Source organism: Pelobates fuscus, chromosome 6 (genome assembly GCF_036172605.1).
Source record: "Pelobates fuscus isolate aPelFus1 chromosome 6, aPelFus1.pri, whole genome shotgun sequence".
Taxonomy (NCBI): Eukaryota; Metazoa; Chordata; class Amphibia; order Anura; family Pelobatidae; genus Pelobates; species Pelobates fuscus.
In genome coordinates this window covers 282,259,280-282,283,512 of record NC_086322.1, presented here as the reverse complement: position 1 = coordinate 282,283,512, position 24,233 = coordinate 282,259,280, and the positions used below count along the sequence as shown (strand labels likewise).

The window sequence follows — 24,233 nt, the reverse complement described above, 5'->3', positions numbered from 1 at the left end:
GTAACCAAGAGCTTTAATCACTGCTTCGCTTGGGAAATGGGAGAATCACAACGGATATAGTCTTCCGGAGTATAGGGGATCCGTTACAGGGTGTACGAGCTCTGCAACAATCTCTAGGTAGTTGGTACGTGCAGCATGGTGCTAGACTTTTTTGCACCCTAGGCAAGACCAGCTACTTGCAACCCCCAGATAACAATAAAAAAAAAAAAAGAAGCTGCCATCTTCAGGTTTTTTTTTTAAATACAAATTTGTAGAAAAAAATTAAAAAAGCATAAAACTTTAAACTAATACATTTCATGACATAAGATCACTTCCTCCCAACAGTGCCAGAGAGGAAACCAAACGGAGTGTTGGGGAAAAAGTGGTTGGAGACTGGCTTGTTACAGTATTTTAATGTTTTCTTTTTTAACCAATGATACTTTTTCTATTCCTGCACTGTGTAGGCATAATAAACAAATTAAAAAAAAATAAAACAAATTAAAGAAGAGAGAAATAAATAAAAAATTCCAGGACATCCACATTTTGGGATACACCGACACAATCACAAGCTAAAAACTCATACTAATTTCCAAGTAGCCATTTAATAAATTATAACAAGGCATGATTTAATAACCTGAGCAGGTACGGGGCTCCTTCTCACCTCTCTGCAGTGGCAGCTTTTAGCTCCACGTGTTGGGACTGACTCAGTGGGAGGAAGTGATGTTGCACGGCTTGCGCCTCATTGGCTGGTGACATGAATCCTGTTCACAGATTGGCTGAGGTTCGAGGAGATGACATCAAGCAGGCTGACCGAGGTGAATGTGACGGTCAGCAGACAGGGGATCGTAACGCTGCCTGTAAGATGCACTGCTGTTGGGTGCAGACAGCGTTCAGATTCTCGGTCACACTCCCCTCGCTCAGTCAGTGATTTCAGCCAATCTTAAAGGGACACTACAGGCTCCTAGACCACTTCAGCTCATTGTCCCAGCACCCTTAACCCTGCCATAGTAATTATTGCAGATTTTGAGAAACTGCAATAATTACCTACCAGGGTTAACTCCACCTGACAACCACTAGAGGGACTTCTGGGTGGTTAGGTGACTTTTGGTTAAACTGGTTCATGGATTGCAGGATAAAACTTACCAGGAAAGGTTAAAGGATCTTAACATGTATAGCTTGGAGGAAAGACAAGACAGGGGGGATATGATCGAAACATTCAAATACATAAAGGGAATCAACACAGTAAAGGAGGAGACTATATTTAATAGAAGAAAAACTACCACAACAAGAAGACACAGTCTTAAATTAGAGGGGCAAAGGCAGGGCCGGATTAACATAGGGGCTGATGGAGCTGCAGCTCCAGGCCCAGGCCCATGGAATAGGCCCATTTAAAAAAAAAAAAAAAAAAATAAATTTTTTTTTTTTTTTTACACACGGCTCTTAGGTTTGCCACCTGACTGGTATTTTACTGGCACAGCCGATATTTGAGGCTGCCTGGCCATGCCGGTATTGCAGTAATACCTGCAATACAAACGCAGGTATTTTTCTCAGAATAAATGGAGATTACTCTGCAATACCAGCACCGGCCAGTAGGGGTCACTCTGTGTGGAGAGAGGCAGGGATAGGAAGTTACAGCATATCCCTGACTCTCTACACTACTCACTGATCCGTGGGGGAGCAGCAACACAGCACAGAGTCCAGACAGCAGCTCTACAGCTCAGGTAAGTGAGGGATGGCGGGAAAGCAGCAGGGACACTAGGGGACACATGGGGACATAGACACTAGGGGACACTGAGACACTAGGGGACATGGGGACACAGACACTGGGAGACCTGGGAACACTGAGACACTTGGGGACACTGGAAAACATGGGGACACTGAGACACTAGGGGATACTGAGACACTAGGGGACATATGGGGACACTGAGACACTAGAGGACACAGACACTAGGGGACACATGGGGACGCAGACACTAGGGGACACTGAGACACTAGGACACATGGGGACACAGACACGGAGACCTGGGAACACTAAGACACTTGGGGACACTGGAAAACATGGGGACACAGACACTAGGGGACACTGGGACACATGGGGATGATGAGACACATGGGGATGCTGTGAGACATAGGGACATTGGGAGACACTGAGACATTGGAACACGGAGACACTATGTCCCCATGTCTCCCAATGTCCCCATGTCCCCTAGCCAGTGTCCCTAGTGTCCCCAAGTCTCCCAGTGTCTGTGTCCCATGTCTCTCAGTGTGCCTAGTGTCCCCCTATGTCCCAGTGTCACTATATGTCCCAGTGTCCCCATGTCTATGTCCACAACTGCCCCCATGTCTCCAAGTGTCCCCAAGTGTTGGTCTCCCAGCCAGTGTCCCCTAGTCTCCCAGTGTTCCCATGTCTCTGTGTCCCTAGTGTCTTAGTGTCCTCAAATGTTTCAATGTCCCCATGTCTCCGAGTGTCTGTGTCCCTAGTGTCTCAGTGTCTCCATTTCTCCCAGTTTCCCTAAATGTCTCAGTGTCCCCGGGTCTCTCAGTGTATCCATGTCTCTCAGTGTCCCCATTTCTCTCAGTGTCCCCATGTATCACTGTGTCCCCATCCTAGTGACACTGAGACATTGGGACACTGGGAGAAATGGGGAAACTGAGACACTGAGACTAGAGGACTGGGCAACATGGGGACACTGACACTGTGATACATAGGGACACTGAGACACTGGGTGACTTGCAAGACTGAGACACTGGGAGCCAGGGACACACTGGGAGCCAGGGCCGGACTGGGAAAAAAATTCGGCCCGGGTATTTTTCAATCAAAGCAGCCCCCTAAGAAGGGGGCGGGGCCAGAAAGGGTGTGTTTTGTCATCATTAATGACAAGCACACCCCCTTTCAAAGTTAGCATGTTAGTTCTATGCGCAGAGCCCTGCTGAAGAACTCTAGCATTAGAAAAAGGCCCTGTATTTGGTCTGCGCAGCGCAAGCAAATTTAATAACATGCTTGCGCTGTGTTTGCTTTTCACTTGTCTCTGGTGTCTCAGTAAGTGGGATACCAGAGGACAAAAGGGCCAGGAAAGCGTATCGTGCTAGGGGCTGTAGAGAGTGTGTGTATAGGGGGCATAGTGTGTATTGGGGATGTAGCGAGTGTGGGCATACCGGCTGTAGTGTGTGTAAGGGTTGTACAGAGTGTGTGTTTAGAGAATGTAGCATGTGTTTGTTAGCAAGGAATGTAGTGTGTGCATAGGGGATCCAGAGTTTGTATGTCAGGAATGTAGTGTGTGTAGGTGGTGCAGTGTGTGTGTGTAGGGGATCTAGTGTGTAAAGGACCCAGAGTGTGTATAGGAGATTGTGTGTGTGTGTGTGTAGATGATTTAGAGTGTGTATAGGGATCTACTGTGTGTATGTGTGTGTAGATTAGATGATCCAGAGTTGGGTAAGGGATCTAGCGTGGAGCGTAATGTGTGTAGTGGTGCAGTGTGAGGGGTGCTATAGTGTGTGTGTATATAAATATACACACACACACACACACAGCACCCCCCCCCCCACACACACACAGCACCCCTCACACACACACACACACACACAGCACCCCACACACACACACACACACATACACTGCATCCCTCAATGCAGTATGTGTGTGTGTGTGTATTCTGCAGTCTGTGTGTGTATGTATCCAGCAGTCTGTGTGTGTATTCTGCAGTCTGTGTGTGTATGTATCCAGCAGTCTGTGTGTGTATTCAGCAGTCTGTGTGTGTGTGTGTGTGTCCAGCAGTCTGTGTGTACTCAGCAGTGTGTGTATTCAGTGGACTGTGTGTATGTATTCAGCAGTCTGTATGTATGTGTATTCAGAAGACTGTGTGTGTATGCATTCGGCAGTCTGTTTGTGTGTATTCAGCAGTCTGTGTGTGTGTGTGTATTTAGCAGTCTGTATGTATGTGTATTCAGCAGACTGTGTATTCAGCAGTATGTCTGTGTATGTATTCAGCAGTCTGTGTATGTATGTATTGCATACTAATAAATATAAGCTTACATTTATCTATTTATATCCTTATTTAAAATTTGTATCATTGAACTCTCTGTATTGTTCGTCTTTTAAAACAAAAGTTGTTAATTAGTTCGGACAACTGTACAAATTGTTTTTTCTAAATTTAAACATCAGTATTCAGGTTTAATTGCCGTGTTGGCACTTTGAGGAAACAAAAGTTGGCATGTATTGCGGTTTGGGCACTCAGGCTCAAAAAGGTTCGCCATCACTGCAATAGGGGAAGTCCTAATGCAAGCCAGTGCTTGTTGCACATGCGCGTTAGGTCCTCTCTCTGGCTCACGGCAGGGGAGGAGTGGAGGCGGAGCCTGAACCAGCGCTGAGTGAGATGGGCGCTGGAATCAGGTAAGTGACAGAAGGGGTTTTTAACCCCTTCTGCACAACAGGTGAGGGGGTCATGAGGGAGGGGGGCACTATATGGAGCTATAGTGCCAGGAAAACAACTTTGTCTGCCCTATTCACAACAGTGCATCTTGGGAGTAGTGAGGTGTATGGGGAAGCCGGCCTGGAGGAGAGGCTGCGCCCAGGAGAGTAACTTGGAGTCACACGGCCCGCTGCGAGAATCAAACAAGGCCCACTTACGCTGTCACTGGTGCACATACACACTGACAGTCACGCAGTCATTGGCAAACACATTTTAAATCACAGACTTACACTCTCACTGATACGCATACGCTGTCAGTGGGTATGTGTGTCAATGAGTGTATGTCAGACACACAATCATTGGTGCACACACTGTTTAACCAGCACTCTTTGACTGACAGACACACACACTCACTGACAGACAAACACTCTGAGATACATTTACACTGATACACAGTCACTGACAGATATGCTCTGACATACCTCTCACTGATTTAACACACACACTAACTGACAGACACACTCACTCATTTGACACACACTGACAGACACAGGCTCTGACAAACACACACACACACTCTCACTGATTTGACACTCTTACACATGCACATTCTCTCACACACAAGTAATTTTATTTATACTGATTATTTTTTAGGCCAACCAATCTGCCTAATCTGCTTTAGCGAAAAAAGCCACAAAAAAAACTAGCTGCACCCTGGGTTTTACTAGCAGTAGTGTAGACCCTGGGTACGTGTCAACGTAACATCCATATGAACCCCAGGACAGCGTCGGAACTACCGCTAGGGAAGCTGCACTGGGGCCCGCACGCTAAGGCATGTGTCTTCAGCTGTGGAATCTTGCAATCTAGGCTTATACTAATTAATTAGATAAAGAGTGTATAGAGGGTGTTTAAAACAACCAGAAGTTGTTATTGGAAAGCAGGGCAGGATTATGCAGAGATAAATGGAAATTCATGCTAGAGACTTAAAAAAAAAATTAAAAAAAAAATAAAAGAAAGCTATTGGTCCAAATTCACAGTTTATTTCAGATCCTATTGCAACTAATTTATTTTCTGTCTCGTTGTTAAGAGTCAAACTGTTTACCAGAATCCCACGTGCGCCTGGGGTCTCACCCTCTTCACAGATATTACTGAAGAGCAACTTATGCTTTAACAGCATGAATTCTGTCCAATGTTAGACAAAATTTGCTGATTGCATCAGTTGACACCACTCAGCTAAGGAATTCCATCCACGGTTGGCCAAAATTCATATTACTTAAAGGGACACTATAGTCACTAGAACAACTACAGCTTAACGTATTTGTTCTGGTTAGTAGAATCATTACCTTCAGGCTTTTTGCTGTAAACATTGTCTTTTTGGAGCAAATGCAGTGTTTACATTACAGCCTAGTGATAACTTCCCTTGGCCACTCCTCAGATGGCTGCTATAGGAGCTTCCTGGGGCAGTGCTGCACACTGTGACTGACGTTCAATGTCTCCACCCTCTGCATGCAGACACCGAACTTTCCTCATAGATGTGAAAGCATTGTGATTAACTCAGAAAACCACTCCTGATGATGTCAGCCAAGGAGGCAGACCAAGGGCAGAACCAGCACCAGCAGACTGGAATAAAGGTAAAATTGTACTTTATTTAGGGAAGAGAAGGGGGGGCAGATGATGTTTTTTTACACTTTAGGGTCAGGTGCACATGTTTGTGATCCTGACCCTATAGTGTTCCTTTAAGAAGAATGGATCCTTCCTCTTTAGTGATACCTGTGCAAAGAGGGCTCAGGTGAGTTTCAAACAATTTGAAAACGGTTTGACACTTAACAGTGGGACAGAGTCAGGGGACACATGGCATAATAGCCCATAGGTCTCTCTGGTGGTTATGGTGCTTAGAATGCCCCTTTGGGTAAAACATTTTGACTCCACTTTGGAAGCTCCTGTTAGTAATTGTGTGGCTATTTGATTCCTTTAACCCCTTAAGGACCAAACTTCTGGAATAAAATGGAATCATGACATGTCACACATGTCATGTGTCCTTAAGGGGTTAAACCAGAGAACAAGTTCTAATACACAATGTTTTAAGCTATTCCTTTTTCAGTTCAGAAACGATATCTTACTAGTTTAGTATAATACGCGTTTAATTTTTTTATTTTTTTTTGGGTGACAATTAAATTTGCAGTTTCAACAGAATTGAGTAATTTGGACCATCTTGCATTGGTGGTATTGTTCTGGTAGTTCCTGCTTATATGGATTACTGGACCCAGACATCCAGATCTTACTGAGCTCTGAATATTTACAATAGGCTCACTATGTGAACCACGGTCAACAGAAACCCACCTCTAGAATCGTCAGCACTGATATAGACAACCAGTTCTAGTATTCACTGCATAGATGTCTTTATTAAGTCACCAACAAAGGTGACCCTGCAACAGTTGTGACCCTCTTGGTTTGTTTGTCAGCCTTTTAACGATTTTACATCTTACCTGGGTCCTACCAGGTACCCCGTGCCACCTCCTCTGGTGCTGGAAGCTTCTAATTAGCTCCACTGAGTTAACCCCTGCCGTGCTCGTCAGCATTCAATGGTTGTGCATCAGGTGCGTAACCAGGCTTAGTTCAGTGACAGAAGCTTCCGGCAGCAGGGGAGGTGGTGGAGGGCACCCAGCAGGATCCAGGTAAGTTGTCAAACCATTCTTAAACGGTTTAATTACTTACTCTAGGAGTGCACTAGGGCTCTATTGGCACCATATCCAGCAGGCTGCAGTGATTATGGTACTTGGACTGTGCCTTTAAGCAATGGAAAAAGCTGTATGGAATAAAAAAAAAAAGGAGAAAGTAGTGAGTTTTATAGAGCACTCATTTTATTTAAAAGACATGATAAGCCATTACAGAACACACAAAGCAAGGCTGTCTGTCACACGTGTTCTATTGCACGTTGCAGTACTTCTCTCTATCTGTAGGTGGAACCAAACACCAGGTAATTGATGAATGCTATGATATCATCATCTGGGTTGAGTTTGCTGCAGGAACTGGGCTGTGCTGTCAATTTCACTGGAAAAAAACATATTCTCACTAAGCTCCTCCACCACTCAGTATCCTGCAATGGACTGCACAGCAGTGAGAATCCAGCAGGTCTCTGATTGAGAAGATCTGATCACAGACTTCGGAAATCCTGGGATTCTCAGCCTTATTTGGAAGGAAAATAATTTTTTACAAGAAGGGGTTGGCTTGGGAGCAGTCCTTTGTGAAGGGATTGGTGGGACAGATGGGGCATGGCATTAGTGTGCCAGGGGTCAGTGGGGGCATATCAACGTGTGATTGGTTCATGCAGCCATTTTATGGAAAACATATCGAATTGATTAAATCCTATAAACCTTTTATTATTATTTTTGGACAGATGATAAATATTGTGTAGCACTAGCCAGCTATTTGCTAAGAATGTGTTATTGATTTCCTGATTGTATATCTGGGGCAAGATTCTAAACGTGACACATTTAACATAAACATTCCACTTGTTTCCATGGTGATCATTCGATTTCTACCAGACTGGCACAAAGCTTGCTATGGACCCATTTACTCAATTGAAGGAAGAGAATTCTGCAGAGGCTCTGATCTAACCGGTTATATCATTAAAAACACATTATTTTTTATGTATATGAGTGATGTTCATTTTGTATATTGTAATCAGAGCCTGATCCCTAATATTCTAAGTTAAGGACCCCCCCCCCCCCCTCTCCCTAAATTTATGTTTAAAAAAAAAAAAATGATCTCTTGCACAGTGGACTAGGTAGTGTCTGCTTGTACTAACCACTGGTCCTCCAACTGCTGCGAACTACATCTCCCATGATCCCCAGCCAGCAGTCCATGTCAATCCCTGCAAGATATTCTCAGTTTTTTTTTTTCTAACTCCCTTCCCAAACCTGCCCCTTAAAACCCCACTTCTCTATCCCAGCTCGCTGATGTGTTCACACGATTGGCCCCCTCTCTTTGACGCCTTGAACAACAAAGGTGGAGTCCATCACACACACACACCAAAACAAAAAAACAATAAATACCATTTGAGGAAAGGAAATGTTTTTTTTTTTTAAACATTTTTTTAAAAAGCCATAACATAAAACAGGAAAAGGAAAAAAAAATTATCTCTGGGAGTAAAATCTCCCAAGTGCGTTGTATGTGTTAGATCCTCAGCAAGCAGCCCCAGATCCCAGTCCCCCTTGTTACTAAAAGCTGCTGACTTGCTGTGGAATGGGTTGGGGTTCCAAGTCCTGGCTGGCTCTGCAATGTATCCAGCGGGTTCCAATGGAACTCTCAGGGTTCTGAGTGGAATGTCGGGGCTGGATGGAGGGATGGAAGGGAAGGGAGGGCTGTGGGGACCAGCTGGAGCCTGTTGCAGGGCGAGGATGGAGGGAGCCTGGCTGATTGGAGCGATGGAGGCGGGGGGAAGAGCGAGCGAGCTCTGCGGGGACTGAATGTAGTCCACGCCCGGGGCCAGCGCTGCAGTCCTGGCCGTCATTCAAGCAGAGGACCCCCGGAGGAAGGTGGGTTGTTGCTGGGGCCCCCCTGCCGGGCTGTGTAGGGTGCAGGAGGAGGAGGAGGCGGCTCCCCTCGCTCTGTCTGCCCGCTGCTGCTGCAGCGACGCTGGGCGGGGAGAAGGAGCAGGCAGGCAGCGCCCCCCCTCCCCCGGAGCTCGCCATTACCCAGGGGCTGCTGCAGCTGCTTTGTCTCCGAGATCCGGCCGCTGGAGCCCGGCTGCCTCATTGTCCTTGGGAAGCGGAGAATCCGGGGGAAGGTGAGCGGGGATTGGGGTGAGGGAAGCCGGGGAGCGGGCTGAGCTCCCCCCGGTAACCCGGATCGATTAATCGGATTTATTATTTTTTATTTTATTTTTTTTCCCATCGGGGGATCCGGGGCTGGGGCGGCGGGGAGAGCGGGGCTGGGGGCTCCGAGAAGACTTCCAGCGATGTCACCTCCAAGGACCGGGGAACCTCGACTGCGGCTACCGGGGAGCACGCACCCTATTCCGGTCACTGTGCCCGCCGCGCCCCGGTCTCGCTCCACCCGGAGCCGAACCCACATTTTCATCGAATTCATTTTTATTGAAATTTATCGTCAGATTCACCGATTACTCGACGCAGATCGAGGATTTTTTTTTTTTTTAATTTTTTTCGAACATTTCGGGTGAAATCGGTAAAATGTGATTTAATGATTTTCCGGCTGTTTGGGGGTCCGGGAGCGATGGCCGGGGGCGCTGCCCGGGCTGGGTGCGAGGTTGTCGGTTAGCCCCGGGTCCCCGCTCCCCCTCCTCCCCGGCCAGAGCTTGTTTTCCCGGCCAGGCTGCTAGTTCCGCGCCGGGGCTGGTGAGGTCGCTCTCCCCCTCGAGCTCCTCCTCCTCCAGGCGGCCGGAAGGTGAGGCCGGGCAGCTGGGTGTCCCCTGGGGAGGAAGGTGAGCCGGGCTCCGGGGTGACACGCGGCGCTGCCTGCCCTGCTCTCCCCGTGGTGGGTGAGGGGTTTCCCGGGTAGGTGGGCTGTGATCCCCGGGGGGGGAGCGGTACCACGCGGCATGGCCGGCCCAGCACGGGTGCCTGGCTGGCGGGGAGAGCACGTGGTCCGCTCCCGGGAACCCCCCGGGGTAGGGCGGGGAGAGCAGAGAGCGCGGCCCGGGAGTAGTGGATACATGGAGCGGGGTGCGAGGAGGCCGAGACACGGGAGCCGGGCACGGGGCAAGGTGACCCGGGTGATCGGAGTGCGGGAGACCGGGAACCGGGGGATCCAATACCGATCCGGGACCGGAGTGGGGTGATACCGGTACCAGGGGGGTGGATAGAATACCGGGGAGGGGGGGGTGATACCGGGACCGGGGGGAGTCCCGGGGCTATGGCCAGCTCCCCGGGTAACACCAGCACGCTGCTCGGGGCCGGGGATCCTCGGTACGGGGAGCTCGGGAGGGAGTTCCCGAGTGGAGATGGATTCCCGGTAAGCCGATCGGCCGAGCTCGGTCCCAGTGCCCGGTATCCGGGAGGGAGCCTGGCTGGGGCGGCTCGGCAGGTCTCCCCGTTACCCTGCTTCTCGGTATCGGCAGAGCGCCAGCCCGGAGGGTGTGGGGACCCCCCAAACCACCCCCGGAACCCCCCAATGCCGAGCACCCCGGGAGCTGAACTCGGCCCCCGGTTTCTGTAAGACCCTCCCCATCTCCCCTTCCGGATCCCGTCCCTCCCGGTACTGGGCGGAGAGGGGAGGAGGGGGCCCCCTACAGGCTACAGCAGAAAAAGGGGGGCCAGTGACCTCAGGCTACGATGGGGGGGGGGGGGGGGGATTAGGGAGACTATTTATAACACAGTATGGAAAGGTTTAGCTAGTAAATCCCTCAGTCTGCTACTGGACCACAACTCCCATCAATTCCAGCCAGACCGTTTGTGTCTAATGGGGTGCAATGTGGTGATCCTCCATATGGGGGGGGGGGAGGGAGGGGTACTGGTGTAGAGTGACATGTGACGTTAATATGTGCTATTGGACGATTTCATGGTTGGATCAGATAAGATGTTTTTCTAATCTGCAGATCACTGATTTACAAAGCAGTGACAAGCTGTCTGCCTTAAAACAGACACGGGGGGGGGGGGAATAGCCCATATATCATTTTCACTGAGTTGTAGAAAAATATTTTGCTAAATATTGTTTGTTTTTTTCTTCTACTCATTTTGGAGGTTTGTGAATAAACTAGATTACATCTATCAGCTTCTTACTACCCCCCCCCCCCCCTTAATTTATATATATTTTTTAGTACTGTACAGTTTTAAAACAGTCAAAGGAAACCCTCCTTGACTCTCTCTGGCTGAGTAGAGGCCACAAAGAATATACTGTATATATCACAATGTTTCTGTTTTGAAAATTGGCAAGTCAGCAATTATTGGGCCAATACATTGTACACACACGAGAATACAGTTCAATGTAGCAAAGAAGCTGTGTTCATCTCACACTCCAAGAAAAAATAAAATAAAAGACATAGACATACCTTTATTGGGGTTTATTGCCTAAATGATAACAGTATTTTACCAGGAAAGGTACAATCAGATTACTCTGGTTTCCAAGTACGTCCTGTGGATAATGCCATGGCATTTATAAAAACTATTGGTTTGGCACCCCTAGTGGCTCTCCCAGTATTCAGATACAATGTTGCCTTACAAGAGAAAAATCATTATAAAAAAACTTGTTTGCACTAAACCGTCAAGTCTAATCATGTTGTCCAATTTCACTTTAAAGTATAAAAAAAAAAAAAAAACACTAACAATCTCACCCAAAACAAAGCCAAGAGGCGGTTGGGTGCATCTAAATCCACTACGGGGCTCTGGACTTGAGACCTCGCTGTACTTCTGAGGGCCAAAAATGGTTTCCCCCTTGACAACTAACCCTGGTGGGGGGTGGGGGGGGAGTGGTTGTAAGGGCACTCCTGACACCATATCCACTACAACTGGTTTTTGTTACCACTTGCTTATTTATATTCCCTTATTTGCGCCAGATTTCAATACCTGTGCGCCACTATTTTGTTGTCTTACGTCCGTGGTTCTGCAGTTTCGCCGGTTGTTGGATTAGTTTGACTGATACATTGTGGGTACATATGCTCGTAAACGGAATGTTGCTTCAGCTCCACCCATTGACAAAGATCATAGATGACATAGGAAAAGTAGTCCGTTCTTTAGATTGTTTAACTATAGTGAATTCTAAAAGCAAAGGGAAATAGGACAAAAAAGGGATTTGTTTAACAACAAAACCTGCAAAGTGACCGTGCCACCTTAACCCCACCACTTCTTCTATCCCGAACAGTGTCTCCAAGACTGCTGAGAAAGATTCGCCCAGTGGAGCATGAACGGATCGACAGCCAGACTTAACTCTTCAACCATGACAGCGCCTAAAGATCAAGGTGAGTGTGCCCCATCACTTAATTCACCTTCACTCTCCTACTTTCTTTTCCTTTTATTTCAGTGTTAAAATGCACATTAAGCCATATTTTTCCTACAATTTAAATGATGTATACTAGCAAGCCAATGGCTCACTCTAGTGGTGCTTCTTGGAAATCCAGAAAAATCCATGAGTTACAAGCATGTCACAGTCAGCAATTTTGAAAAAAAAAAACAAGTCTGCCATGTACAATATGATGGCTCCATGTGTGTGTTAAGACTGGGTTATGTTGATAAAGATGACAGTCGTACCTGCATCTTAACAAAATAACAGAATTCACAGTTACTGTCTTTAAACATGGTTCTTTTTGTATCTTCATAACAAGTTCAGTCTGTTTCCTCCATGAATTGTGCGGGCTGACACCGGTTATCCTTCTCGTTCTAGAACCATGGTCACAAGAAGATATGCTTACCCTTCTGAAGGCAATGAAGACCATTCTGCCTCCGCAAGACAACTCCAAGTATAAGACCACCGAGTCCCACTTGGACTGGAGCAAGCTGGCCTTTAAAAATTATTCTGGACCCATGTGTCGAAAAAAATGGATTGACATTTCCATGGAGGTAATGAGATAGAGTTCTGGGTATATTGTGTCGTTGGGTGATATTTCCAAACTTACAGGGCAAGGTCATTTGGGTCAGTCTCGATGACCATGATATGTTTTAATGGGTTTGTGTGGCACCCCAATAGAAGCAAATTTGCATACTGATAAGATTTTGCTTTGCTTGGCCATGTTAGTAGTTATGTACCGTGACCCAGTAGTCAGGACCTATTAGCTAGACTTGCCACCATTTTCAGAGTAATTTGTGGCCTTACTGTTAATTTCTTGGGGTTTTTATTGTCTTCAGTCTAGTTTTTATCTGTACTGACTTGTTGCAAATCCATTTACCTTGTTTATATTTTGTTTTGACATGGTAAAAAAAAATCTCCGACCAGTTCTTTTCTCAGAATGGAGACATTTCATTGAATTGTCTGCAGAGATTAGGATGTTGTCCACATCTTCCGACACTGTATACCATAGAACTCTTACCACAGAAGGCCACCCAGTTTCGAGAATATATAGCGTTTACAAATGTTGCACTCATTACCTCGTTGTTTTTAGGTCAGGAAGTTTCGTACGCTTACAGAACTGATACTGGATGCACAGGAGCATGTTAAAAATCCATACAAAGGCAAAAAGCTCAAGGTAACTACCAGTAAAGGTTTTTTTTCTATCTATCTAACTATCCCCATCAAGATCAACATTTTTATAGATATGTGATAACCGCAGGAGTAGCAACTGCTCAAGTTGGGAAATATTAAAAAGATAATTTGATCTGCTTCACTGAAAACCAAAAAAAGTTTCTCTTTTCTCATATAAATCCATAAAAAGTTAAATGTTAACTATTTTGGTTTCATTTGAAAGTCTTCGTGAAATCGTACTGTCTTATCCAACATCCTTTTTCTGATTCCTGTGGGTCTGGTTTTTATACAGAAACACCCCGAGTTTCCAAAGAAGCCATTGACTCCATATTTTCGCTTCTTCATGGAGAAAAGGGCAAAGTACGCCAAACTGCACCCAGAAATGAGTAACTTGGACTTAACGAAGATCCTGTCGAAGAAGTACAAAGAATTGCCCGAGAAAAAGAAGGTGAGCAGGAATCTTTGTATCATCTGAACAAATTCAACTGTGTACGATAAAATACAGAGACACAGAATGGGCAGGATGGTGGGTATGTACTAGCAGACGTACACTCGGGTGCAACACAAACCATAAAACCGAATGCGTTTTTAGCTATACATTTCCAAAAAATATGGGTAGTACAAGGTACAGATCAAAGTCCAGGCTTGTAGTACATGATTTAAAAGTTAATAACTGACCTTATGAGACCCCTACTTCAGCTTCACTGTGATTTTAACAATTATCTTTTTTTTATTTTTATGTTCCTATACATATTTCCTGGAGACATTATCTTAGTTATGATCTCTCCCTCCAATAAATATGTTTGCCTGTCTGATAGGTATGCAAGGGCGTTCAATGCAGAATTGCATTGGGTGGCTGATGGTAGACATTTTTTTTTTATACGGCTGGGACGTCACTCTGTTGTTAAGCACCACTCGTGATGACTGCAGATATCAACCGTTTTGCCACTGTTACAGTAAGCCGCTGCTTTAAAACACAACTGGGCATGCTCAAACCAGCGGGGGACAATGGCACACTTATTTGGAGTTTCCACCTGCACATGACTAATGGCTGACTGGAAATCATGAGCACTCTTATATGAATACCTAAATTCATGGCAAAAGCTTCCAGGGCAATGGCTAATGATTGACACGAAGGTGGGAAACGTAACAGCGTGAAGTTTGTATTCCTGACGTGTGATGTTAATTCCTATTTTCCTTCTATTTCAGGGGAAATACATCCAGGATTTCCAAAGAGAGAAGGTGGACTTTGAAAGGAACCTGGCCAGGTTCAGGTGAGTGAAAATCGCAAAAATTCATTTTGACCAGTTCATCGATAAATTCTGTGCAACTCAGTTTTGTTCGGGTGTGGATTAGGATTTTGTTTTGGAAGAACTAGCCCAAATACATTCTAGTCGGGTGTTCATTCGTAGTTTAGAAAACACCACTGTAGCAACGAGCCTCACTTTAACTTGCTCACTTTTATCTGCCACAGAGAGGAGCACCCAGACCTCATGCAGACCACAAAGAAGTCGGATGTCCCAGAAAAACCGAAAACTCCACAGCAACTTTGGTACAACCACGAAAGAAAGGTCTACCTCAAGTTGCGACCAGATGTGAGTGTGAATATTGCTTTTAGATGATTGAATAAGTGAACAAACCTTGTGTGTGTAAGATGGTGGATGAGTGGGGACCATCCTTTGTCTGGACAATGTACACACAGGTCTATTGGATGTTCTTGGGTGGAAGGATTTTCATTCCCTGTCTGTTGACTGATTTCAGGCAAGCACAAAGGATGTGAAGGATGCTCTGGGCAAACAGTGGTCTCAACTTACAGATAAGAAGCGTCTAAAGTGGATTCATAAAGCACTTGAGCAACGCAAGCTGTACGAGGTGAGGCCTTTCTCTCTCTACTGATTTTAACGGTCATTGGACCCCATGCTAGGAAATAATCTGATGTTAGCCTGTTTCTATGTTTTAACTATATTGTAGTTGCCTGATAATGGTTGTCTTACTAAGATCGAATGAGATGGGGTACTATTTGGGGCAATTGCTGTAGAAAGATGTTGGTGACTACTGGAATGTACTTTTCTCCAGAATTGCTTCCATTTGGGTATGGTAGGGCCAAGTCTTCAGAATATTGATTTCCGAACACAAGTGCGTAGTGGGGAAAATAAAATGTAATTGCAACGTTATGCTATAGAAACCTGTAAACACTCTGGTATCCCACCATCACAGAACGTAATGCGGGAGTATATGCAGAAGCACCCAGAACTGAATATTACAGAGGAGGGTATCACTCGCTCCACCCTCACCAAGGCAGAGCGTCAGCTGAAGGACAAGTTTGATGGTCGACCAACCAAACCCCCTCCGTAAGTATCTGTACAAGATGCCTAGGCTTTGTATGTGCAAATAAATGCATAGGCCATGCTTTGAGCCTACAGGCCACCATGAATGAGTAAAGGTGGTGGAACTGAAATGAACCGTGAAAATAGATGTAAATTTGTATGAAAAAGTCATGTGGGTTTTTTTTTTTTTATTATTAATTTTTTTTTTTCACAGATGCTGCCAATAACTTCTGAAAGTATAACTCTGCATAGTTCTAGGAAGTTTGTGTATATTTAGTAGTACATTTTAACGCAGGTCCATTATACTTATTGAAAGTGAGAAACAATGGACAATAACTTTTTGCCTAGGTCTTATCCCCACTTGTAGACTTACTTTTTGGGGGGGGAATGGAATCTGCAATAATTTCAGGCCATAAAGCAATTGTGACCCAAAATACTATAAAAAAAAAATCTTTGGTGTTGGGAAGTGGTTATGGTTGGTGTAACAAAGTGTATCCGAGTGGAATAGACACTGGTCTTGTGGGTGGGTGGGGGGAGAACGACAAAAAGGCTTGGTTCCGGTGATGGAGGAGGAGCGAATGTAGCTGGAAATAGTAGATGAGGAGATGCAAAAATTGGTTTACTAGTTGATGTTAAATAGTGTGTAACTTGGTTATAGGAACAGTTACTCCATGTACTGCGCTGAACTCATGGCCAATATGAAGGATGTCCCGAGCACCGAACGCATGGTCCTGTGCAGCCAGCAGTGGAAGTTGCTCTCCCAGAAGGAGAAAGATGCCTATCACAAGAAATGCGAGCAGGTAAAGTTGCGACAATGCGCACTGATCAAAATAAGGGACATATAACAAATCATTTTTTTTTTTTTTTAAGATTTTTAACTATTGGCATAATTGCCCCCTAGTGGAAAATGAAAAATCTTATCAACTTATTTAAATTGAATCCCTTGGACAACCTCTTCTATTACATTTAAACCACAAAACTCCTGTGTCTCCAAACTATCCAGTTTTATCTGAAAGTAAAAAAAATTAAAAAAAATATAGTAACTACAGTCACCAGGGCCCTAGGTAGTAAATCTCACAGGTTTATTAGTGTTATAGTAAAATGTCTCTTCACCTGTGAAGATGGAAGGAGACTTTCCATTGAAAACGGTTTCTCGCACTTTTACGTATGTGCAGTGGGATCAGATCATTCTTGTCCTTGTGATCAGTATTGAGAATCCAAGACTTTGCTGTCTATATGCTATGACTTTTTCATCTTTACGTAACATAAGTGTTTTAAAGGGACCGGACCCTACAAATAGCGCTTGACAGGAGTTCTAGGAAGTGTAATAATATTCTGCATGGGTTTTGGTGCCAGGAGTACCTGGGTGCTGCCCCACACCATTCTAGTAGAGTTTGACAACTTGCCTGGGAGGAGATACCAAACGTCTCTGTAGAATAAAGCACAGTCAATTCAGAATTGCAATTATTGGCTCATTGCTCACCAGGAGCTGTGGTTGTGGGTGCCAACTGTACTAAAACAATGTGACTACTTAAGTTAGGACAGCGCCAGGACACCCCTAGCACCATAACCACTACACTGGGCTTTAGTGGCCAGGGTGCTTGGAGTATTCATTTATTTGCAAATGCACAAATAAAAAAAAATAAAAAAATGTACACAACATTTTAATATTCCAGAAGCAAGAAATTACCTTTTGTGTGTTTGACTTATTCCCCCCCCCCTTTTTTGTTTTTATTTATGCAGAAAAAGAAAGAATATGAAGTGGAATTGCTGCGTTTCCTTGAAGTGAGTATTTTTAAGCCTTTTGATGTACAAAATGCATTGCCATCATAAAATTGTAGAATTGATGAAGATGATACAAACCATGCTAAATTATAATATTCTCTTTACCTGTCTTGCAGAGTCTCCCAGAAGAGGAACAGCAGAGGGTCCTGGCTGAAGAAAAGATGGTGGGTCTCAACAAGAGGGCAGTAGGCAGTCCAGCATCAAAACTGGCGGCCCTGGAAGCTGCAAAGGTGACTTCTTCTAAGTCTCTTTCACCAAGATTGATGTTTTAATTGACATCAAGGGTTCAGCTTCATTAGCAGCTCAGTAGCATGCTGGGGTACACATTTAGATGGTTGAAGGATCAGTCTCATGATTGATTGTGGTTATAATGGCTTTTAATTAAAAATCTCAGTTGTATGAGCAATTTTTTGTTTTAATGGGGCTCTTTTTGGCTGCCTGAAGCAGGGTAAAGGCAAATCGGCGCAAGCCGAAAAAAAGAAGGCAGAAGAGAAAGCTAAACTCCCGGAGACCCCCAAAACAGCCGAAGAGATCTGGCAACAAAGTGTGATCGGGGACTACCTCGCTCGGTTCAAGGTGAGAACAGATACATTATTCGTGATTTGGTGATCTATTAAGGAGGGAGACGGAGAGGAGGGTTTGGTTCTATCACACGTAGAAACTAACTAGGACGTTTTTAATCTTCTCATTCAGAATGACCGAGCTAAAGCCCTGAAGAGCATGGAATCCACTTGGGTAAACATGGAAAAGAAAGAGAAGATTATGTGGATTAAGAAAGCAGCCGAGGACCAGAAGCGATATGAGGTACCTTGTGGCACATAGTATCACTCTACAATGTCCCCACCGCCCACCAATAAAGCCAGCAAACCATAAACAAATGTGGTCGTGTGGGTTTGGTGTTTCATGAAGCTGGCACTCTGAAGCTTCTTCCGTTATCTGGATGTCTCTAGATCTGTGTGTTTTTTTAATTTTTTCATTCTGTCAATAGAGAGAGCTAAGTGACATGAGGTCCGTCCCCGCCACAACCGCACCTGGTAAAAAACTCAAATTCCTAGGAGAACCAAAGAAAGCCCCCATGTAAGTGTCAACATCCTTCGTTTCTCCCTTCTTCTTCCTCTCGACTTCCAATTCTTACCCCTATTTACTCCTATTCGTGTGTCTGTTTAGGAATGGGTACCAAAAGTTCTCCCAGGAACTTCTATCAAATGGAGAGTTGAATCACCTTCCCCTGAAAGAGCGTATGGTGGAGATTGGCAGCCGCTGGCAAAGGATTTCTCCAAGCCAGAAAGAATACTATAAGAAAGTAGCAGAGGAACAGCAAAGGGCTTACCGTTTGCAGCTAGATTCCTGGATGAAGGTGAGCAAGTCTCCTTTTTTTTTTTTTTTAATCTTTCGACTGAAGGATTGGTATTGCCTCGTATAGCCGTTGCTTGATCAGGAACAGTTGGTGGCTGGAGTCTTCTTACATGGATTTGCCTGAAGCCCAAGAAGGGGAATTAAGGGACTTTCAGATAACTGATTTAAAGGGAAACTATAGTGCCAGGAAAACAAACTTGTTTTCCTGGCACTGTAGCTTCCCCTTCTGTCAAGGCCCTCCCCCATGGTGCAAAAGGGGTTAATAACCTGGAAGTAGAGGAGGACTTAACCCTGCATGGTGATTATTGCAGTTTACAAAAACTGAAATGATTATATGCTCAGGGTTAAGGGTGATGGGAGTTGGCACACAGACCACATCAATGAGCTGAAAGGGTCTGGGTGCCTACAGTGTCCCTTTAGTGCCCTAATAGTAGAGTATATATATAGGGGGGGGGGAGGGGGATAAACAAGCAAAATTATAATAATCATTCCAATCATGTGAAATACTGGCTGTAACGGATCGCCTGGCACCCCGACTGGGTACCTCCGTTAAAGGATGCTCCTAGCGCTCCTGAGGACTCCAAGCACTCCACCAGACACCATAACCACTGTAGACTCCCACGAACCGCCGCAGCTTGGTTGGGGTCTCACCACGCTACTCACTCTGGACCCAAGACCAGGGTCTAGCTTCCAGTAGATGAACCTCTCCGAATTCCAGAGAGCAGGAACAGGAACAAGCTCTTAGCAGAGCTCAGCGATTTTACCCTGGGGAGTATAGTGATTATAGCAATCCCCAGAGTGTAGTTCTCCAATCCCCCAAACATGAGCCGAAACTTCATGAAGGTACAAGATGATCTGAGGTGCTAGCACACCCTGTCTGCTTTTATTTCCATCTTACACATAAAAGCCCGCCCACAGGGGCGGGGTAAAACAGCCAATAGCATAACGGTTACAACCCACAAGTTCCCTCCCCTCAGATAACCAGTTAACATAATTATTACAGCCAGGGAAAATACAGTTTTTATACATGTGCTATAACTTTAAAACCGTACATCCAATCTTCCCAAAAACCACATATTTAGAATCAGCACACTTTAAACATACACCCTTCCAAAAATCAGCCAAATCCCCCCAGTGGATCAAAAGTTAGCTGGAAGTCCTTTATGACCGACCGCAAGCACAATTTCCTGCCCAAAACAGTTCCATAGATTTGGGCTGTGCGGCCGGTCAATTTCATGCCGAAAAAACGACTAAGTCCCATTTCGAACGGGACTTAGTCTCTGGAGCTGCAAGTTCCGTATGGGAGAAGGTAAGGGTCAGCGGTGTTCGGCAGAATGTGTAGCCGATTTCAGTTCCACAGAATCTTTAGCATACACCGCTGACCGCGTTCGACTGAACAAAGATGGCCGCCGCCACGTGCAATTAACCGGCAGTAACCTCACAGCCTGGGAGGTAAATTGCCTGCACACTTTAGCTTCTGGGTGGTCCGCCTGTGTGGTACTCGGTTCAGTAAGCCCTATTTACTGAACCAAGTGGGGGAAAGCCAGGAACAAGTTATTTTACAGGTCTGGGGACATAGTCTTAAAGGGGCATTGTTCAGCAAAGTCACAATATGTCCCCAGACGGTTCTTAAAGGGCCATACACACCAATAAAAGTCCATACGTTTTCAGGGGCCATAGTCTTAAAGGGTATTGTTACCCAAAGTCTCAATATGTCCCCAGACAGTTCTTAAAGGGCCAGCAGCAGCACAATAAAATACCATTCACTGTACTTAAAGGGCCAGCAGTCGCACAATAAAATACAATATGCCCCAAATAATCCAGGGGCCATAGTCAGCAGGTAGGAGGCGGGCAAACAAGCTTCTCCAGGGCCCAGTGGCGAGGTTGGTTTCGTCACACTGGCTTTAAGAAAAAGTCACTAGAAGCCAGGATTAGTAGTAGAGAATGTTACTAATTTTTTTTTTTTCTTTTTAAGGGTTTATCATCTCAAGACCGGGCAGCATACATGAAGCAGGCATCTAATGTGAGTGTTTGTTTGTTTTTCATGCCAAGCTAGAAATAAGTCTGATTAGCGCATCTATATTATATCTAAAACGTTCTTCCTTTTTAACAGAAACGCAAGAGCGTAACAAAACTTAAGGGGCCAGTTGCCAAAACCAAAGCTGCTGTATCCTCCAAATCTGTAAGTACTTTTTTTATGTGTGTGTATATAATAATCAGTGTTTTATAGACTTTATTACAGTTGCTGGTATAAGGGACCTTTATAAGCTTTGAAGACTTCCTGGTGGTCCCAGTCGCACCGACTGGAGATGTGGAATAATATGTTTCTGGTTTGACCGCATTAGGTGGACTTGCCAGCAGTTTCAACTTTAAAGTCAACGCACAACCACACACCTACGGTAATTGCCCCTACTGCACACTAATATATTTTATTACGTTTGTTATCATTCTGCAAGATTTCTTACAGCAAATACTAGCCATGCCATCGGAAGTGCAGAAAATATCCCGTCTTAATAGGGGAATTATGGATTTAACAGCAACTGCAACCATGAGAAAACATAGTGTTTTAGATGCAACCACTCCTGTTAACGGCCAACACTGGTGGCTTTTATGGACCTACTCAGAGAGGCCATGCACCAGTCCTGTTGTAGAAAACATTGCGGTGTTCTGTGACTGGAGATTTTCTAGCAGTAAAAATGTTTGTTCTAAGACAAAGACCGTTAGTAGCCAGGTACAAGGGACTTCCTTGCATTTTGTAGGGAGCATAAATGGTATGACCTTTGGGTTTCCATTTTAAACTATTGTTTGAAATGGTTTTGTTAATTTTGTTTGTATTGGATCTTGTTATTGTTGCATCCCTATAAGCAAGTATGGCTTTTACTTGCAGTAAATTTGAGTATTCATTTTATCATTTCACTATTTAGTTAGACTGGCACTGGTCTATTTTTTTTTCCATCCATGCTTGACTGCACATGTGGTCTGATAAACTTTTTTCAGAACAACCAGACTTCCAAAGGCTGGTATTTGTGTCTTGGCAGTCTCTACTCATCCCTTTTTCTTCTTCTTCATAAAGGATGTTTATGGTGGTGGTCCAAGGTTTGGTTCTAACATGTAGACTTCTTTTTAGGAGGATGATGATGATGAGGATGATGATGACGATGATGACGAAGATGATGACGACGATGATGAAGACGATGATGAAGACGAAGATAAGGAGGAATCCTCTGAGGATGGTGACTCGTCTGATTCCAGCAGTGAAGATGATAGTGATGATGCAGAAGAGGTAAGAAGGGACCGTAACAGGGTTAGGGTTTTGGGGACAACCGTTATTTATTTTGTTACTGATTTATATTGCTTTTCTCCTTAAGAATGAAGAGGAAGATGAAGAAGAGGATGATGACGAGTCTGGTTCCAGTTCCTCTTCCTCCTCCTCGGCAGATTCTTCTGACTCGGACTCCAACTGAACAGGGACTGCAGCTCTAATGGGTTGGGTGGGAATAATGAATAGGGAGGTGATATGTTTAACCCTGTCTCGGCTCTTAGGGTCTTATAAGGTGGCATTGGAGCAAGTTTAAGGTCCAATACCACCATATAAGTTAAATAATAAATATATGGGGTTAGTCTGTAAAGTGGGTGATGTCAATGGGATCTTTTTGTGTGTCCCTTCCCACCTCTTGAGGTTGTAACTTCTCCAATGACCTTCTCCCCATTCTAGTGTTCCTGAAGTCGTTCTTCTTAGCATCTACTTTTTATGGTTTACCCTTAGTGGTGTTTGCCTTCTCCAATGACATTCAAGCTCCCTTACTAATGTATCTTGTCTCCCTCTTTCTTCAAGACTTACAGACTTGCCCGTTCCTTCTCTTGTATTTCACAGTTACCCGACCCCATCTCATTCTTGCTTGCTTCTCCTTTTGCTACTAGTTACCTCTTCCACCAGTGGTCTTCTCACTCTCAGACCTACGAATGCCAAGCTTGGCTGCTTCTTCTCTTTTTTCTGTCTGTATCTCCACTGAATACTGTGAAAAACAGGGCTAGCAAAAACCAAGCACACTGCCTTTGTGAAATGTTATTGGTCATGTGGAACAAAAGCATGGCCCTAACTGTAAAATATTTGTTGGATTAGTTTGGGATGGGAGGTTGGTGTTTAATCCCTTCTATACAGGCCGCGACATAACAGAAAGGCACTTAGCCCACTCAAAGTATATACACTTCCCACCACAGACCTCCCCCCCCCCCCTAAACAAAAGAAGCCAGTTGGCTGAATTTTTATTTTTGTTTGTTTTTAATTATTTCTCTTATTTGGGGTGGGTGGATTATATATATCTATATATAATTTTTTTTTATATATATATATTTTTTTTTTCCCGTTTTTGCTTGTACCTGAAATGTGGTATTTTAGCTGGCTTGTTTTAGTATTACATATGTAAGAAATTCACCTTTTTTTTTTTTGTTTGTTTGTTTAATTTCATTTTTTTTTTCTTTTCCTAGTTTTTGTTTTTAAAGGAAAACCCTAAGAGATGTTTTGTTTTTCTTTTATAGTTACGTTGTTTTTTTTTGTTGTTTTTTTTCCTCTTTTGGGGGAAAATGTAGATTCTTGCTGTGCTGTATGCACGCATGGTGAGAGGCAAAACCCTTTTAGTGCATTTTCAGCACTATGAAAAGAAAATAGGATGTGAGCCGCGTTACAAAAATATTTTGTTGTTTTGGTTTTTTTTTTTCTGTATCTACACAATATTTAAAACAAATGCTTTTTTTTTGTAGGTTAAAATTGAAAACAACAAAAAAAAAAATATTAAAAGATCGTGTTTTGTAACAGATCCGTTGGTTTAGTGTAGGCAATTTAAAAATAAAGTGCGTTCTCGTTAATTTTGTTTTGTACAAAGAGGGCGGGGAATGTTGTGTTTTTCGCTTTTTTTTTTTTTTTTTTTTTTGTTCAGTACTCTGATTAAATAAAGAGAAACGTTAGGGACAACTGTGGTGAGTGTCTTTTTTTTCTTAATAATAAAGCTCTGTAATTTGAACTATATTTTGACTATAAATTGTCAAGTTACAATAAAGCACTTGCCTGGATGTGTTTTACTTAGAAAACGTTCATTGGTGTGTTTTTTTTTTTTTGGCCAGACTAGATGGGCCGAATGGTTCTTATCTGCCATCACATTCTATGTTTCTAGGTTATCCATAAAGAACGACCAGTCACTTGAACATTTTTCTTCAGATATATATTTTTTCAGTAAAATTAGTATTG

General features: G+C 44.2%; 1 protein-coding gene across 8 annotated transcripts; it reads left to right on the top strand.

Annotated features, from left to right (window-relative positions):
• Positions 1-8,789: 8,789 nt before the first annotated feature.
• Positions 8,790-23,466, top strand: UBTF (upstream binding transcription factor). 8 transcript variants are annotated; one of them, XM_063459295.1, is made up of 21 exons: positions 8,790-8,926; positions 12,207-12,303; positions 12,726-12,901; positions 13,441-13,524; positions 13,813-13,968; positions 14,730-14,794; positions 14,995-15,115; positions 15,282-15,392; positions 15,738-15,871; positions 16,506-16,647; positions 17,591-17,632; positions 17,749-17,862; positions 18,077-18,208; positions 18,326-18,436; positions 18,621-18,709; positions 18,800-18,989; positions 20,964-21,011; positions 21,102-21,170; positions 21,334-21,387; positions 22,116-22,271; positions 22,357-23,466. In XM_063459295.1, the coding sequence occupies exons 2-21, from the start codon at positions 12,246-12,248 to the stop codon at positions 22,450-22,452; spliced, it is 2,148 nt and encodes a 715-aa protein (XP_063315365.1). In that variant the 5' UTR covers positions 8,790-8,926; positions 12,207-12,245; the 3' UTR covers positions 22,453-23,466. The 8 variants fall into 8 exon arrangements, with proteins under 8 accessions (XP_063315365.1, XP_063315364.1, XP_063315372.1 ...); XM_063459294.1 differs by lacking the exon at positions 8,790-8,926 and adding an exon at positions 8,986-9,177; XM_063459302.1 differs by lacking the exon at positions 8,790-8,926 and adding an exon at positions 8,987-9,177 and having other exon boundaries at positions 17,749-17,796; positions 18,080-18,208.
• Positions 23,467-24,233: the final 767 nt, after the last annotated feature.